Raw genomic sequence first — 18091 nt, 5'->3', positions numbered from 1 at the left:
ATAGTCAGTTGCACACTCATCACAGATTAAAAAACACTAAGACATTATTGCCACAGTATAATTATAATATACTATTCCCTACACAGCAACATTCAAGAACCTATAAAATGTTCACCATCGAGCAGAAATTCAATTTCAATATTATGATATAAGGAGAGTTCTAACATGATTTATGTATGTTTTTAAACAGTGCATCAAGTGTAGTATATGTATGTTTTAACCATACATGTGCATTTCCAGTGATTTTATAAGAGTTAAGTAGTCCCCTGACAAATCCATGCAGTTTAATGACACAGGCAAACAGAATCTGCTTAAGTTTAAGGCAAGGCAATTTAATTTGAGCTTCCTTACTCCTATAAACAAGACTGAAATTTGCCATTTGAGTTGGTTTATTGTTGCTATAGTAACAAAATGTTGCCATAGTAATAGGAGTGAATTATCTGCAAGAAAATGTTCACACTTCTATTGAAGTGTTAGGCAACAGGTTTAAACTTACAGCTGTTTCAAATTGAGTTATAGCCAAATGATGTAAATTAGCATAAAGTTCAGTCAATATTGGTATGCAGAGTGAAACTGCTGGAGTGTTAATGAGTGAGAGAATATCACACAGCACTCCAATCATTAAGTTTAGGTACACAAAATATTTAAATAAAAGTAAGCTTTAGTGCTGCTGAGAACGAAGAAAATCAAATCAGCTGACTTCACAATGCAGCTATGTGAATTTCTTGAAAATTATAGAAAACTGCGGGATTTAAATTTATCCACTGCCTTCCTGCCTGCTGGATTACACAGTCATACAGAATGACAGTCCCAAAGACAATCTCTCATCCACAAAATTATTCAAGGAGTCAATGGAATCAAACATTGGCCTCAGCTGCCATTCTCATATATGCCAATCAAGAAAAAGCTGACATTGGCTCCAAATAAGTGGACAACACAAAACTAACAAACAATCAAGGGATTTTTCAATGTATAATTTCAGTTATATCACACTGTAAACTTTTGCTATAAATTCTGTGTCTTACAATTGTGCACTCCACAACCACCCTGATGAAGGAGCAGCACTCAAAACGCTAGTGCTTCCAATTAAACCTGTTGGACTATAATCTGGTGTCGTGTGATTTTTAACTTCACACAAAACTAGCTTCAATGTAAATGCATAAAAATAGACTAATTACACTGAAGTTGTCATGGAACAGTGGCATGGCAGGTGACATCCCTTTGCTTGTATTTTAATGAATAAATAATAAATGCATGAAAATCCAAAAGGTGCCTATGAGCTGTTAAGGTTTCTATTTTAAAGACGTTTGCCTGCGCATAATAGTAGCATCCCTGGATTAGTAATCTGAAGGCCCACACAAATGCTCAGGGCAGGGGATAGTTTCAAATCCTATTATAGCAGCTGGTGAAGTTTAAATTCATCTAATAAATTGGAAATGTATGTCTAATCTTAGCAATTGTTATCAAAGTATCATCAATTGCTGTAAAAGCCTACCTGGTTCACTAATGTCCCTCAGGAAGGAAATGCACTGTCCTTACCTGGTCTATCATAGTATTGACTCCAGCCATGTGGTTGATATTTCACTACTCCTGAAATGGCCTAAGAAGCCACTTGTTGCAAGGACAAGGAAGGATGGGTATTCATACAGAATTATGAATTACGACACACCTTTTGGAGCTTATAATTAACACAAATTATAATTTTCTAAATCTATTTTAATTATAAAACACACTTCTAACCATTTGAGAATTGACTATTTTTGCTTATATTCTTTTTAACAACAGATAACATATAATTGGGAGAACACTCATTGGCACTGAGAAAAGGGCAGGAGCAAATAGATAAATCGGTCCATTCAGGGATCTTGGTGCACATATATATGCAATTCTTCTGAGTATTGCACTCTCATGTCTAAAACAATGGGCAATACATTTCTGGGGTACAGCACTCAGGACAAGTCTCTTCAGAATACTTAGTATTTTTACATTGTGCACTCTGATGACTCCAAACACTCTTATTTCACAATTTTATTTTTAAGAAATAGAATATAAGGTATAGCTTATGCTGTCAATCAAACAGGTCAATGCATAAATAAAAGCAATTTCCCCTTTTAACAGAGTCACTTTGTCTCCAACGTTCCAAATACTCCTCCATCCTGCCTATTGGGAAGCTCACATTTGCCTCAATTCATTCATCCTTAAATCCTTCCTTTATGACGTCCAATTGTTACTTAAAGTAATTATATGGTCTTGCCTTCATTATTCTCTGTAGAAGTTTATTTCATATATTCAAGAATTTCCTAATATATGTTCTTAATCGGTGTTGTACTAGTTTGAAACTGTTCCATTGGCTTTACTTGCACAGCATAATTCAAAACAATATTTTGGGTTTCCTCTCTCTATACCCTGACCAATCTGTATATCTTTATAAGATCACTTTTCAGGCACCTTCTTTCTAAGCTGAATCGCTGAAGTTTATCTATTCTTTGTTCGTATCTTAAATCTGACGTGGAGTAGGTGCAATTCACCATTACACTGAAATTTGATGTGGATTGTTACACTTCGTCAGAGATTCTGAAATTGGTAAATTGAAATTTTGCAACTAATGACTGTCTTAAAAGATCATATCAATCAGACCGGATGACATTAAACTGTGATTTTCTTTGAATAGGCATTGATATTTCTATGATGTGGAGGAGTCAGTGTTGGATTGGGGTGGACAAAGTTGAAAATCACATAACACTAGGTTATGGCCCAATAGTTTTATTTGAAAGCACAAGCTTTTGGTACACTGCTCCTTCATCAGGTGATTGTAGAGTATAAAGTCATAAGACACAGAATTTATAGCAAAAGATTACAGTGTCATGAAACTGAAATGATATATTGAACAAACCTGGATTGTTAAGTCTTTCATCTTTTAGAATGGGTTGCAGGTTTTGGTTCATTAACATGTAAATCCCAGAACTTCTTTTAAGCCACTTTCTCAAGGTAACTTAAGGTTTTATAACAAAAGGTGAAAACTCTGCTCAGACAATGCATTAACGATGTGAAGTCAGAGTCTGTCTGTATCCCAATCCTGAGTCAGCCTGGTTCTATTTCCAAAGTGGAATTTACACAATATTACATTGATTGACTATCTGCATTAACTGCCTGCAGATTGTGCATCTTTCGAGCAAAATAGAATGTATCTGCAAATCTAATTCTGCAAATATAAATTCATCCCATAGACTCATATGTGTGCATGCGTGCATGTGTCCATGACCTTTCCTATGCCTCCACTTCTTGCCTTTAAACAATTGCCAGAGCTTAAACAGATGATTGTTCGCACCAAACTGCACAGCCTTCCGGACTACATTGTTCTCAACAACGTACAACCTGTCAATTGCAACCACTCCAAGCATCAGAGTGTCAACACGGATACCACCATTACCTGTGGGGACACCACCCACCATGTACGCAGCAGGTACTCGTGTGACTTGGCTAACGTTGTTGATCTCATATGCTGCAAGTAAGGATGTCCGGAGGCATGGTGCACTACTGTACTGTAATCTTTTGCTATGAATTCTGTCTCTTATGATCTTACACTCCACAACCACCTGATGAAGGAGCAGCACTCTGAAAACTAGTGTTTCCAAATAAACCTTTTGGACTATAACCGTGTGTTGTGATTTTTAAGTTTGATATTTCTAATATTCACAAAACAATCTAAATGACAGACACAAACAATTTTCAGACAGAAAATATTAGAGTCATGAAGTAATACAGCATGGATACAGGCCTTTTGGCCCAAACTGGTCCATGCTGACGATTGTGCCCACTCAACTCGTTCCAACTGCCCCCATTTGATCCATATCCTCTAAACCCTTCCTACTCATGTACCTATCCAAATGCTTTTTAAATGTTGCTATTATACCTGCGTCAACTATTTTCTCTGCTGAAACTTTATTGCTGGAACAGCACAGCAGGTCAGGCAGCATCTAGGGAACAGAAGATTCGACGTTTCGGGCACATGCCCTTCTTCAGGAATAACTATTTTCTCTGGCAACCCATTCCACATATACACCACTCTCTGCACGAAGAACTTACCTCTCAGGTCCTTCTTAACTCTTTCCCCTCTTACCTCTAAACCTGTGTCCTCTAATTTTCAATTCCCCATCCTGGGGAAAAGACTATATGCATTAATCCTATCTATGCCTCTCGTGATTTTTTAAACCTTTATAAGGTCACCCTTCATTCTCTTGCACTCCAGTGAATGAAATGCTATCCTGGCCAACCTCCCCCTATAATTCAGGCCTATTAGTCCTGGCAACATCTTTGTAAATCTTCTTTACACTCTTTCCAGTTTAACTATGTCTTTCCCAAAACAGGGTGACCAAAACTGTACACAATACCTCAACTGCAGCCTCACCAATGACTTATACAACTGTAACATGACATCCCAACTCCTACACTCAGTGCCTCAACCGATGAAGGCCAGCATTCTAATTGCCTTCTTCATCATTCTGTCTACCTGTACTCTACTTTCAATGAACTATGTACTTGTACTCCTAGGTCCCTCTGTTCCTCAACACTCCTCAGAGCCTTATCAATTACAGTATAAATCCTACTTTGGTTTGACGTTCCCAAGTGCAACATCTCACATTACCTTTATCTCTATTAAATTACATTTGCCAATCCTAAGCCCTTTTCCCCATCTGATCAAGATCCCTCTGTAATTTTTGATAACCTTCCTTGCTATCAACAATACCTCCTAATTTTGTATCATTCGTAAACTTATTAATCATGCCTTGTACATTCACATTCCGATCATTAATGTAAATAACAACAAGGTCCTAGCACCGACTCCTGTGGCACACCATTAGTCACAGGCCTCCAGTCTGAGAAACAACCTTCAACGATCACTCTCTGCTTCCTACTATTGAGCCAATTTTGAAACTAATTAGCTAGCTCTCCCTGGATCCCATGCGACTTAACCTTCATGACTAGCCTGCCATGCGGGACCCTGTCAAAAGCTTTACTAAAGTATTTATTCATTTTTCACTGCTTATTAGTAATTTGTTTACTTTGGCAGTTATTTTTATGCAAATTATTTTGCTTTACCATCAAACTGATCATAAATTTGAGAGTCAAAAAAAAGAGCCAAATGAAAAAACGATAGGCTGAAAGGATTGTTTATCAAAGAGTAATTTTAAATCATTAACATTCAAATAATTCCAATAATCCTTCTAAATCACCAAACATGCAAGTTTGGTTATCAAAAAATGAGCTTAGACCATATTCAAAAATACTTTTAAAAAAAAATTCTTTGGATCAATTGATCTTCTCTGCCTATGCTAGTTTAAAGCTAAAATCCCATGGGTGAAAAATCAGTGCCAACATACTGCATCACCAACTCTCTCACTATGTTTTATTGATCTATTGAAGCTGTGTTTGAATCTCAGTGGAGAAATTGAAACAATCTAATACTATTTACAATTTCCGATTCACCTAAACTGTCAATATATTTTGCTATAATAATGAGACATATTTTCCATCTTTTACAATTTACTGTTAGAAACAGTTCCAAATATTGTTACATGTATTTACTGGGGAGGGTGGAATGAGAGAAAGTAAACATCTAAAAGCAATAGCTGTTCTCCCTAGGAAAGACTTGATTCATAGAGTTTAGAAAATAAATGGGATTCTTGAGGTGAAATCTCATGCAGAGAGTGAGGATGTGTGCAGAATATTAATGTGTCTATGCTGACAGATAACATGCTGCCTAATTATCACATCCCCAACAAAGCGAATAGCAGATGAAATGCTCACTCCCTGCAGGGATTTGCTGACATCATCCCTTAAAGTACGTGGTGTAGATGCTTTTATCTGCAAGTGCCACTGGGAGACCCTGACAGATACTGTTTGAGATTGTCTGATATTAGTCAGAATATAAACGGAGTGTGACTTAACTTGGATGAGAGCCAAGAATCAATGCATCAAACCACATGACAATCAAAATGATTTGACACAACAGATTCACACAGATAAAAACAAGACAGAAAAAAAACAATTTTTGATACATTTTTAAATATTAAAAAATTGCCTTTCTATATATCTAGGCTCATTAATTGAGGATCAACAGTTCTGGAAATTTAAGAATCTATCACTTGATATGCAGCTACAGCATAAAAACATTTCAAAAGGGTACTTTTTTTTGGATGGTGTAGTGCTTTTCTCCTCTCTCCTGAAGGCGCTTGCTGTGAATGAGCTATTACATTTTTGTACATCAGTCTAGTTACCACTTTTCATGTGCACACTTGGATAATGAGTAATGTCGAGCTATTTGATCATGTAAGGCACCACATGTCAGTGAGCCAAGAGGCTCAGAGAGTAGCGCTCCTGTCTCTCACCAAGAAAGCCTGTGTTCAAGTCCCATGCTCAGACTTGCTGGCCATGGAAGGAGTATTCACAGGATTCTTCTATTAATACCATAGATTGTGGATCAAATATTTCTCATTATACAAATAAAGAGCGGTGATAGAAATGTAAGAGTGGGCCATTTAACTCCTGAAGCCTGCTCCACCATTCAATATGATCATGTCAACCATATTATCTTCATTAATCTTCTCCATTTCCTCATCAAAAATGTCAATCAAGTTTGTTGAACAACAATTGCATTTTACAAATCTGAATTTACTTTCCATAATGAGTTCAATACTCTGATCCCACCCCACACCTCACCCAATATCCCTGAATCCCTTCAGCCACAAGAGCTATATTTACCTCCTCCTTGAATACACAATGTTTTCTGTGGTAGTGAATTCTACAATCTCACCACTTCCTGTGTGCACAAATTTCTCCTCATCTGTCCTAAATGGTTACCCCTTATCCTTAAACCATGATCCCTAGTCCTGCAATCCCCCACAATCCTGCCTGTCTAGTCTGTTAGAATTTTATAAGTTTCGATCAGATTCCTCTCATTCTTCTAAACTCCAATCATTAAAATCCTAACCAACTCAGACTCTTGTTATACATCAGTCCTGCCAAACGAGGAGTCATTTTGCTAAACCTTTACTGCACTCCATCTATACCAAGAACATCCTTCCTCAGATAAGGAAACCAAAACTGCAGACAATATTCCTGGTGTGGCCTCACCAACACACTGTATAATTGCAGCAAGGCATCCTTGTTCTTGTACTCAAATCATCTTGCTATTAAGGCCAAAACGTTTAAACTCATTGGTAACAGCTTGTAGAAATGAATGTCCAGGACAAAAATAACAGCCAAGTGTGGATTCATTATGGAAAGTAAATTCAGATTTGTAAAATGCAAATGTTGTTCAACAAACTTGATTGACATTTTTGATGAGGAAATGGAGAAGATTAATGAAGATAATATGGTTGATATGGTCCGTAAGAACTTCCGAAAGACATTTGATAATATGCCACATAATAAGTTTGTCAGCAAAATGAATGCCTACAGAATAGAAGACACACAGGCTATAATAGATTCATAGTTGGCTGAGTGACAGGAAATAGAGATGTTTCCCAGTGTACTGGGACCAATGATTTTCCTAATATTAAAGTATTGATTTAGACTTAAGGTGTCATGGCACAATTTCAAAATCTGCCGATAACAATTTCAAAATCTTAGAAGTATAGTGAAGTGTGACGGGGTAGTGACAGACTTAAAAATGATAGAAATTGGCTGGTGGGATGGGCTGGTATGTGGCAGAAGAGATTTAATACAGAGAAATATAATCCTATGATTCTCAGTGCACAGTGATACATTTTGTTAAAAAAAATTAAGGAGAGGCGAAATAAAGGGTACAATTTCATAGGTCCTGGGAACTGAGAGACTCTGGGAGTATATGTGCAAAATTGTTGAAGGGGCAGGTTGAAAAAGGTGGTTCAAAGACATGTTCAATCATAAGCAACATGGCATCTTATATTAAACAGCCTATTTAAACTCTGCTTTGCTTGCAAACTCCCTCTAATGGTACAACTCCAAATGGTATCTTCAACTGAACAAAATGTGCATTGTACTTTTCAAAACACTGCAACATTACAACTAAAAAAGTAAATATGAAGGTACTTATTTAACAGTGCCTTTTCAGAGAGAATTGAATGAAAACCTGAAAGGAAAAAAAATGTAGGGATATGGGTAAAGAATGGGGGATCAACATAGTTATATTGTTCTATCAAGAGCTCAGGCTCAATACAATGAAAGGGATCTTTCTATGCTGTAATCATTCTTTGATTGCAAGTATAAAGTGGGTGCTGAATTTGCCCAGTAAGCCATAAAGGAAATTAATCTGCTTTTAAAAAGTCTTATCAATAAGGTACAGGCTTTGCAGTCTTAGTAGCCTAAATAAATAGATTTAAGTGGATTTTTAAAAAATGTAAACTTTAACAACAGACATAAGGGATGGCATTTCCAGTCAATGAAATCAGTTTGCAATCTAATAAAACATACAACTTTAATTCCCAGCTACCTACAATGAATGAACCAATGAACAAGAAAATAAAGTGCAGAATGAAAGAAACAAGGTAATTTAGTTCACACAGCCCGTTATTTGGCAGACAGTGATGTGACATTAAAAGCATGTTATATTTAGAGCTAATCAGTGTTGCACTGATTAGATTACTTACAGTGTGGAAACAGGCCCTTCGGCCCAACAAGTCCACACCGCCCCGCCGAAGCGCAACCCACCCATACCCCTACATTCACCCCTTACCAACACTACGGGCAATTTTAGCGTGGCCAATTCACCTGACCTGCACATCTTTGGACTGTGGGAGGAAACCGGAGCACCCGGAGGAAACCCACTCAGACACAGGGAGAATGTGCAAACTCCACACAGACAGTCGCCTTAGGCGGGAATTGAACCCGGGTCTCTGGCGCTGTGAGGCAGCAGTGCTAACCACTGTGCCACCGTGCTGGTTCCCATGATTTCACAAAAAAACCTGAGAGATTCTCTCTGGCCAAAATTGTTAATTAGTTCTTGTTCATAGCTTATGTGTTGCATTTTCACCCTGGAAGCAGGTAGCAGGAAATTTCTCACTCAGCCTATCGGCTCACCTTCAGGAGAAAGTGTCTGCAAATGGGGGAGGGGGATTTTCATTTCAGTCAGGGGGTTTTAACTAAAATTAGACTGCTGCCTGTAGAAGAACTCTGACACAGGGACACAGGGTGGCCAAGTGCAGAGATGGGCTGCTGAAAAGTTCTACCTTGGTGCTCTGGGACTTCACCCCAATTGTAATGAAAGTAATATAACAGTAAACAACCTTCTTTCTCTCACCTTTCTCCTTGCCCTCTCCACACCAACTAAAGCCCACCCAACACCTCTCCTATGACCCCTCTACCCTTTGTGCCATGCTGTGCATGTCTAGCCAAGAATGAAGAATGCATAATGAGGTGGGGCTGGGAGCCCAAGCATCAACTAATCTGCTAAACTATTTGCATCCAAGAGAAATCATTGATCAATTGACAGACTTCTCTCTATGACCAATGGGAGTGGAAATCCTGGAATTGGGTCATGGCTTTCATTTTCAAAGGTTCTCAAAGTGTCCCCACCTCTGAAAATTTAGCCCAATAATACTGTTGTTTCAGCACAACCAGAACTACAGTGCTATATGTAACTCCCAGTCCATCTATGCCCAACTTCTGCATAACTGTCAAAACATCAAATCAGGCCTCATTTAAAAAGGATCTCCAAGAATTATCTTTGATAAGAATTTAGTTTACATTTCTACTACCCAGTAATAAAATGCTTTTTAATCTTTAACTTTGGTCTCATCTGATAGAACTTGAATCCCACAAAAATAAGAAATAAATTTAAATTTGAAAAGGACTTAGATGTTTCATTAGTAGTGGGTTAAAGGGTTATGGAAACTGGGCAGGAAAGTGCACTTGAGAACAAGTTGAGATCAGCTATGATTGTATTAAGTGGTGAAGCAGGCTTGAGGGACTGCATTGCCTACTTGTGCTCCTAGTTCTTTTGATCTTATTTTGCAGTCAAATTCAGAACCAGAACTCAGTTATGATTTAGAGTTTTCTGGAATTGCCACTTTGAGACTCTTAATGTCTTACAGTTAAACTCCTCAAACCACCATCTGCCTTCATCCTCTGACTTTGATTCTGAAGAGCATTCTAAGTAATGAGAAGTCACTAGGGAAGGTCCTGAAGGTTGTACAGAGAGTCGAGAAGTTCTTGTTGCAGAGCTAAGAGTGATGGTGATCATTGGAAGCTTGTAAAAGAGGAATTAAAACCCCTAACCATGAAAGTATATCACTTAAAAGCTGGAGGTTCAACAGCAGTTTAATCAACTCTGAACTTAGAAGCATGGAACATTCAGACAGCAGCAATAGGTTACACAGGAATTGTCCACATGGTATCTGTAAAATGATATAGAAAGCAACTGAAATATCTGATAGATGAGCAAAGAACTTCACAAGCAGGGAGAGACAATACAATATGCAGTTAATGGTGCTTTAGAAAAATCAGAAATTCTTCTTGCAAAAAATGAAAAATTAGAAACAGCTACAATGGAGTGAACAAGTGAAATACCTTGGGAGGGAAATCCCAAAGAAACACTTTTTCAGTTTACAGTGGTTTTGCAGACTTCAACTTTTAACCTGCTGCAGTGTAGGACATGAAATGAATAGATTCCTAATTCTCTATGGACCCGACACAAGTTTTTCAGCAACGGAGGCAGTAGAACACGTGAAAGACACTTTGTATCTGGTCCTAAAAGCAAATCCTACTCATGCAATTGCAAACATGCAATTAAAATTAAACAGTATTTTTGCTGCATACTTTCTAGAAATTAGAGATTCAATTCTGCTCCGTCACATCATCATCATAGTGTGTGTCAAGATGTGGAAAGTACACACTCGGTTAAAAATGACAACAGGCAAAAAGTCTGGCTGAAATTAAGTGATGTTTAAAAATATCTGTACCTTAAGCACAATGAAACATAATTTTCAGAGGACTTTAACGTAAGCAAAGTATGTGGATGCTGGAGCTTGTAAATTCAGTGGCTGACTAGGGAGGAATTCTAGAATGTCACACCCATAAAGGTTCAGGGAAACCTCAAAAGAAAAGCTAAAAAGGTAGAGATAATGGACAGTCTGACTACTCAATGCCCTCTCTGCAGGAGCAATCTGTGGAGAGAGAAACAGGCTTACATTTTGCATCCAATATGAATCGATATGGCCTTAACTTTAACTGTATCTCTCTCCACAAATACTGCCAGAGCTCCTGATTTTCTCCAGTATATTCAGTTTTCACCTCAAAGGACTATGCTTATTCTGCAATAATCTAGGTAGAGGGCTACCGAAAAGCCTAGAGAAAAGGATTTTATGATGTTTCTCTGAAATTTGTTCCAATCTACTACCACTAGGAGACTTGTAGAAATTTTACCCCAAGGTATTGTAGTGGTTAAAATCGACCTGCAAACATAGTTTCTAGTATTTTAAGGGTTATATATTAAATCAATTTGACCTTTAACACAAAGCAATCCTCAGCAGTTTCGATCATGTTAGTACACAAGTTTTATATCTGATAAATTCTATCTATTGTATTGTAAACTCACAATGCATGAAAGCAAGTGAATATCATCAATGAAAGACACATTCTTTGAAACAGTCTTTTCAATATGATCAGTCTTACCTCTTTCAAAACTTGGTCTATAGTTTCTGTGGTTTCCTGTGATACATTCCAAGGATCCTTTTCATCCACCATCATTGCATCAAGGGTACCTTTCTCCAATACTACATCGAAGCTTTCATCTTCAAACTGAAGTGCCTTAGCATCCATAACCTTCCATTCCATGCCTGAGCAGGTGGCATATTTGGAAGCCATTTTTTCAATACATATTGCTGAGAAATCAATATTTGTGATTGATCTATAACCGCTCATGAACATTTCATAACTCAATGAGCTATTTCCACATCCTAGAAAATAAAGAAAACACTTTTAAAGAATTGTTGAAGTTATGTCAATTGTGCATTATGAATAAACGTGGAATTAGAACAGAATCCATAACATCTACATGGTGTAGAGCCTATATTATACAATCAAATTAGTTTATAAGAAAATTCTGTCTACCTTAATTTTTCTGGATCAAGTCTGGACATATTGAACTCTTAATTGCAACATTTTTTTTGAAACAAGGAGATAAAGCCAAAAGATGGCTGTGGACATAAATTCTTTAGCTGTCTGGATAGGAATTCTCGAATATCACAACTACCCAATGCCTTTTCAGCAGGAAGCCATCTCCTGCACATGTTTTTGTTTTAACCTTTTAGGGATATACAAAAACAGGGATTAGACTCTGATCAACTCAACCCTGGAGTGGCCTGATGTATGAGTGTGTTGTCTTGTTTGTAAACTTTGAAAAGGGGGAGCCAATGGCCTAGTGGTATTAACACTAGACTGTTAATCTAGGAATTCAGCTAATGTTCTGCGGATCTGGGTTCAATATGTCTTTTTAAAAAGCATTTATCTTCTTTAGGATTCACCTCTAATTCCTATTCCTAATCTATGTGTATGTGTGTTCTGTTTTTACTTCCTGCATTTAGGAACTAATAAACTCAACCTTTTATTGACTCAAGAAAGCCTGGTTAAATTGACTCATTTTAAAAGCTTACTTCCTTTGGTTTTGGAGAAAGATATACACAAAGGAGGTATCTTTTGTAAATTCACCTTGTTCTGACCAAACGAAGCAGCAGATAAACAATGAAGAGGAACCAGTGCATCGCTTTTCACCTGGGAGCATAACAACCTGGGGTGTCCCATTGGACAAGTAACAAGATGGGGAATCTCAACCAGGGACAGGTTGTGACAGGACGAAGTATAATATGGAGTTCCAAAGAAAAGAAATCTTTGACTTGAAATATTAACTTTGTTTCTATCCCCATCTTTATTGGAACTTGAAATAGTGATTTTAATCACACGTTTTAGCAGGATCCACCTTCTCTTTAAAACATTCTCACTTTAGTGTTGCCCTGGGCTTGAACACCATATAATTCTATGAAGCAGCAACTGAACATGTGACTGGTAGCAGCAACGTGAACAACATTACATTAGTGTTTAAACTTAGCTGACTCCTTTTGTAATAGAAAATAATGAATAATTCACAACTTCTAAAGCAAGCTAAATTTTAATTAAGTTTTATGGGTAGTTATTCTTTTCATTGCTTCACATCAAAAATATCTGTTACTTCGCACTCTTCAGAAGTTTCAGGCAAATTCACTTCAAAGGTGATGGGTAGCCTGTTTTGCAAAAGCTTTGAAAAGGGCAGCTAATTAAATTCATCCAAAAAGTAATGAGAACAAACATAATTTAAATAATTCTTCAATGCAAAATGCTATCAATCAAACCAATATATGAACAAATCACAAAATTATTTGAAATCAATATTCATTTCAGCTAGTTTGTTAACGAACCTTCCAATTAATATAGATCAGGTTATAGATCAGCTACAACTTTATTAAATAACAGAACATATTTGAGAGGATATGTGAACTACCCTGTTCCTATTTCCAAGCTCCATGCTTTTCTTTAAGGTGCTTTACAATATTTTTCAATTTACAGGAACAGGTCTGTTACTGTTCTAGTGATCCACAGATTTAGACTAATTCCCCACTTAGCTGCTGGACAATTCAATTCATGAATAAATCTGGTGTGAACCTCTAGTCTCAGTAATGATGATGATCATGAAACTAATGGATGGTAGAATCTAGGCACTGGAAAAGGCAACACAGTCAACTCTGCAAATTCCTCATTAAAACGTTGGAACCTGCGCCAAAATTGGAAGAGCTATCCCATAGATTAGTTACGGCACAGCCTGACATAATAATACTCACTGAATTCTAGCCAACGTTCCAGCCACAATCCCTGAATTACGTCCTGTCCCAGCATGGTCATGGAGTCATACAACACAGAAACAGACCCAATGGTCCAACTTGTCCATGCCTACCAGTCATCCCAATCTGACCCATATCCCTCTAAACCCTTCCTATTCATATACCCATCTAGATGCCTTTTAAATGTTGTAATTGTACTCGCCTCCATCACCCTCTACATGAAAGAAATTACTGGGAGAAAGTGAGGACTGCAGATGCTGGAGATCAGAGCTGAAAAATGTGTTGCTGGAAAAGCGCAGCAGGTCAGGCAGCATCCAAGGAGCAGGAGAATCGATGTTTCGGGCATAAGCCGTTCTTCAGGAAAGAAATTACGCCTTTGGTCTTTTTGAAGACTGTGATCAAACACACTGAACCTATGCAGCATATGTGAATGTTAACTTTACCCAGACTGATAATTTATTTTGATGGTACTGTATTCTTTAATGGCTCATTCTAAAATCACCACTTTTAAAAATGTTAATTAGTTTCTGTGAATAATTAACAATTCACTAGCTTTCATTGTTGTCAGTATCAATGCAGTGATGGATTTCTGCTACAAACAAACAGAAAGAGCTATTTAGAGCTGAAAATGTGTTGCTGGAAAAGCACAGCAGGTCAGGCAGCATCCAAGGAGCAGGAGAATCGACGTTTCGGGCATAAGCCCTTCTTCAGGAATGAGGAAAGTATGTCCAACAGGCTAAGATAAAAGGTAGGGAGGAGGGACATGGGGGAGCGGCACTGGAAATGCGATAGGTGGAAGGAGGTCAAGGTGAGGGTGATAGGCCGGAGTGGGGTTGGGAGTGGAGAGGTCAGGAAGAAGATTGCAGGTTAGGAAGGCGGTGCTGAGTTTGAGGGATTTGACTGAGACAAGGTGGGGGGAGGGGAAATGAGGAAACTGGAGAAATCTGAGTTCATCCCCTGTGGTTGGAGGGTTCCGAGGTGGAAGATGAGGCGCTCTTCCTCCAGCCGTCGTGTTGCTATGGTCTGGTGATGGAGGAGTCCAAGGACCTGCATGTCCTTGGTGGAGTGGGAGGGGGTGTTGAAGTGTTGAGCCACGGGGTGGTTGGGTTGGTTGGTCCGGGTGTCCCAGAGGTGTTCTCTAAAACATCCCTCCTCCCTAACTTTTATCTTAGCCTGCTGGACACACTTTCCTCATTCCTGAAGAAGGGCTTATGCCCGAAACGTCGATTCTCCTGCTCCTTGGATGCTGCCTGACCTGCTGCGCTTTTCCAGCAACACATTTTCAGCTCTGACCTCCAGCATCTGCAGTCCTCACTTTCTCCAGAAAGAGCTATTTGCCAGAGCATGGAAAAATTAACCCAAAGATTTTAATACAAGTGCGAAAATGTTACTCACAAGACAGGGATTAAACACATCTGCATGATGAAAGAGTAGGATAAAATAATTTCAATATGCTGCCTACATACCTTCCATATGCTCTGTAGTCTGATTAATGGGATGAATTGAGTCCCTGCACTATGACCACACAATAAATAAATATTCAACATGCAAGCAGCCAAGTGGAGATAAGAATTCAGTCACCCACGCAGTTGCTGTAGGTCAAACACCTGCTTATTGAATTATAGTTTAGTACCAATTCAAAAAGGACAAAACATTCCTGTAGATTTCACTTTTTAGTATCACAGGTATTCTGTTGTTTTGACGTTCAATGAGCCAGATCATCATCCTGCACTTTAAATTCACAGTTTGTGATAAGTTGTGAAACTATCAGTTTCCTGGAAATTCCAAGTCTCTGAACACAGTCAAAAATTGCAGTGCTAGGAAAGCACAGCCAGTCAGACAGCATTCAAGGAGCAGGAGAGTCGACGGTTCGAGCATAAGCTCTTCATCAACACAGCACAGCATGGTCATTCTTGGTCAGATCCACTAAAGATGACACTTCATTCCTGTAGTGAACTGATCTTGAAAATGCTCATATTAACTATGGACCCCATGTGGAGTCATGAAATCCGAACAAACATGAGGTAAGAAAACCTCTGGCTAATTACCAGTACAGGTAAAAACAATGACTGCAGATGCTGGAAACCAGATTCTGGATTAGTGGTGCTGGAAGAGCACAGCAGTTCAGGCAGCATCCGAGGAGCTTCGAAATCGACGTTTCAGGCAAAAGCCCTTCATCAGGAATATACAGCTGTCCCTCTGTTGAACATCACCATGGATGAAGCACTGAGGGTAGAAAGACACAGGATGTCCTTTGGGTGGGAGTCTACCATGCCCATCATCAGGTGTGGATTGGCAGCACTACTATGTATTGAGCTGGCTACCTGCTGAAAAACATTTCTGTCAGGTTAGGCAAGCAGTGGGTCATGAAATATCTAACAAGAGGGAAAATCTGGGCAACCTCGATTTCAACAATCTACTAAACCATCTCTCTATGACAATACTGGTGGGAATTAACACTGCATAATCCTCTTGGAGTTCATATCATGTCTTCATATAATGGATACGCTCCATCACGTGGGACACTAACATTGTACTGAATGGGTTAAGAACAGATCTGGGAGCCCAAAATGAATGCTCATGTGGGACTCTTGGCCATTAGCAGCAGCAGAATTGTATCCTATCATAATCTGGAACCTCATGTTCAATATATCGCCATACTCAACCCCATCAAGCCAAGGAACCAACTCTGATTCAATGAGGAATTTAGAACAGCATGCAAGAAGCAGCACCCGGCATACCTAAAAATGAGATGTCATCTTGCAGATGCTATAACACAGCACCACATTCATACTAAATAGTGAAAATGACATGCCTAAGACATAGCTTTGCAAACAGCTGGATCAAAGTTCTGCAGTCCTGTCATTTCCAGTCACAAATACAAACATAGTCATGTGCACATGAATAGGAGCAGAAGCAGACCACTTGACCTCTTGAGCCTGCTCAGGCATTGAATAAGATCACAGCAGATCTGTTTGTGTTTTGAATTCTCTTGACTTCATCTTAAAACTATTTCACAACCTTGCCTCCACCACCTTCAGAGGCAGAGCATTCCAAAGTCGCACAACCCTCGGAGTTCAAAATATTCTCCTCTTCTCTACCCTAAAAAGCAACCTTTTAATTTTAAAACAGTGCATCTCTAGTTCTTGACTGACCCACTAGAGGCAACACGCATCCAATTAAACAATGAACTGAAGAAGGAAGTCCTGCAAACATCTCCATTGCTGATGACAGTGGAGCTCTGCAAAAGAAGCTTTTGACACATTTACAACCATCTTCAGCCAGAACTGCCGAGTGTCTGATCCATCTTGGCCACCTCTCGAAATCGCCGGCATCATAGGAAGGTAGTATTTGGCTAATCTTGATCCAAGCCACATGTTATCAATAAATAGTTGATGGCACTGGACACTGCAAAGTCTATGGATCAGCTAAGTACACATAATGAGAGAGCATGTGGATAAGTTACCACGGCCGGATGGATTGTTTCCTAGGGTGTTGAAGGAGGTCAGGGAGGAAATAGCAGATTCTCTGAGGGTCATTTTCCAATCTTCTAGACATACTTAAGGGGCTGAGGGACTGGAGGAGTGCAAATGTGGTACCATTGTTTAAAAAGCTTACACAGGAAATGCCAAACAATTATAGAACATACTGTCTTACGTGGGTGGTGGAAAAATTGTTAACCAATCCTGAGAGGTTGGATAAACTGTCACTTAGTAAGCAGCTTAAGATGGTCAAGCTGAGGACACTACTTTTTTTTAGTTCATTCCTGAATGTGAGGCACGTAGGCTCGGCCAATAATTATTGCCTATCACAAGTAGTTGTCATTTAACAAGTTGGTGGTAAGCTGACTTTTTGAACCACTGCAATCCATTTGGTGTAGGCATATCCACAATGCCGTTAGAGATGGTGATCTAGGTTTTTGACCCAGCAACACTGAGGGAACTACAATACTTTTGAGAAGATTTGTAGCTCAGGTTGATAAATATGTAAGTTAGCTTGCTGAGCTAGAAGATTTGTCTTCAGACATTTCATCACCATGACAAGGTAACATCATCAGTTAGAGTCTCCGGTGAAGCGCTGGTGGTATGTCCCACCTCTCTGTTTATAGGTCTTGGTTTCTTAAGGTGGGTGATGTCATTTCCGGTTCTTTTTTTACAAGGGAAGGTAGATGGGATCTAAGTCGATGTGTTTATTGATGGAGTTCTCAGGATGGTGAAGGCTTGGAGAACTTGCAGGTGGTG

The 18091-nt window shown here is 38.8% G+C and overlaps 1 protein-coding gene across 2 annotated transcripts in view; it reads right to left on the bottom strand.

Annotated features, from left to right (window-relative positions):
* ece2a (endothelin converting enzyme 2a) overlaps positions 1 to 18091 on the bottom strand; it is a 284563-nt gene that overhangs the window by 168249 nt on the left and 98223 nt on the right. The window contains exons 2-3 of one of the 2 annotated variants that reach the window (XM_043702448.1): positions 11653 to 11936; positions 9859 to 10376 (exon numbers count right to left, since the gene is read on the bottom strand). In XM_043702448.1, the coding sequence (XP_043558383.1) occupies positions 10203 to 10376; positions 11653 to 11936 (458 nt within the window). In that variant the 3' untranslated portion in view covers positions 9859 to 10202. Of the gene's footprint in view, positions 1 to 9858; positions 10377 to 11652; positions 11937 to 18091 lie in introns of those variants that run through there. The other variant, XM_043702447.1, reaches the window with a different exon arrangement.

Source organism: Chiloscyllium plagiosum, chromosome 13, assembly GCF_004010195.1.
Source record: "Chiloscyllium plagiosum isolate BGI_BamShark_2017 chromosome 13, ASM401019v2, whole genome shotgun sequence".
Taxonomy (NCBI): Eukaryota; Metazoa; Chordata; class Chondrichthyes; order Orectolobiformes; family Hemiscylliidae; genus Chiloscyllium; species Chiloscyllium plagiosum.
Note: the sequence above shows the minus strand (reverse complement) of the source record. Positions and strands in the feature narration are given on the sequence as shown.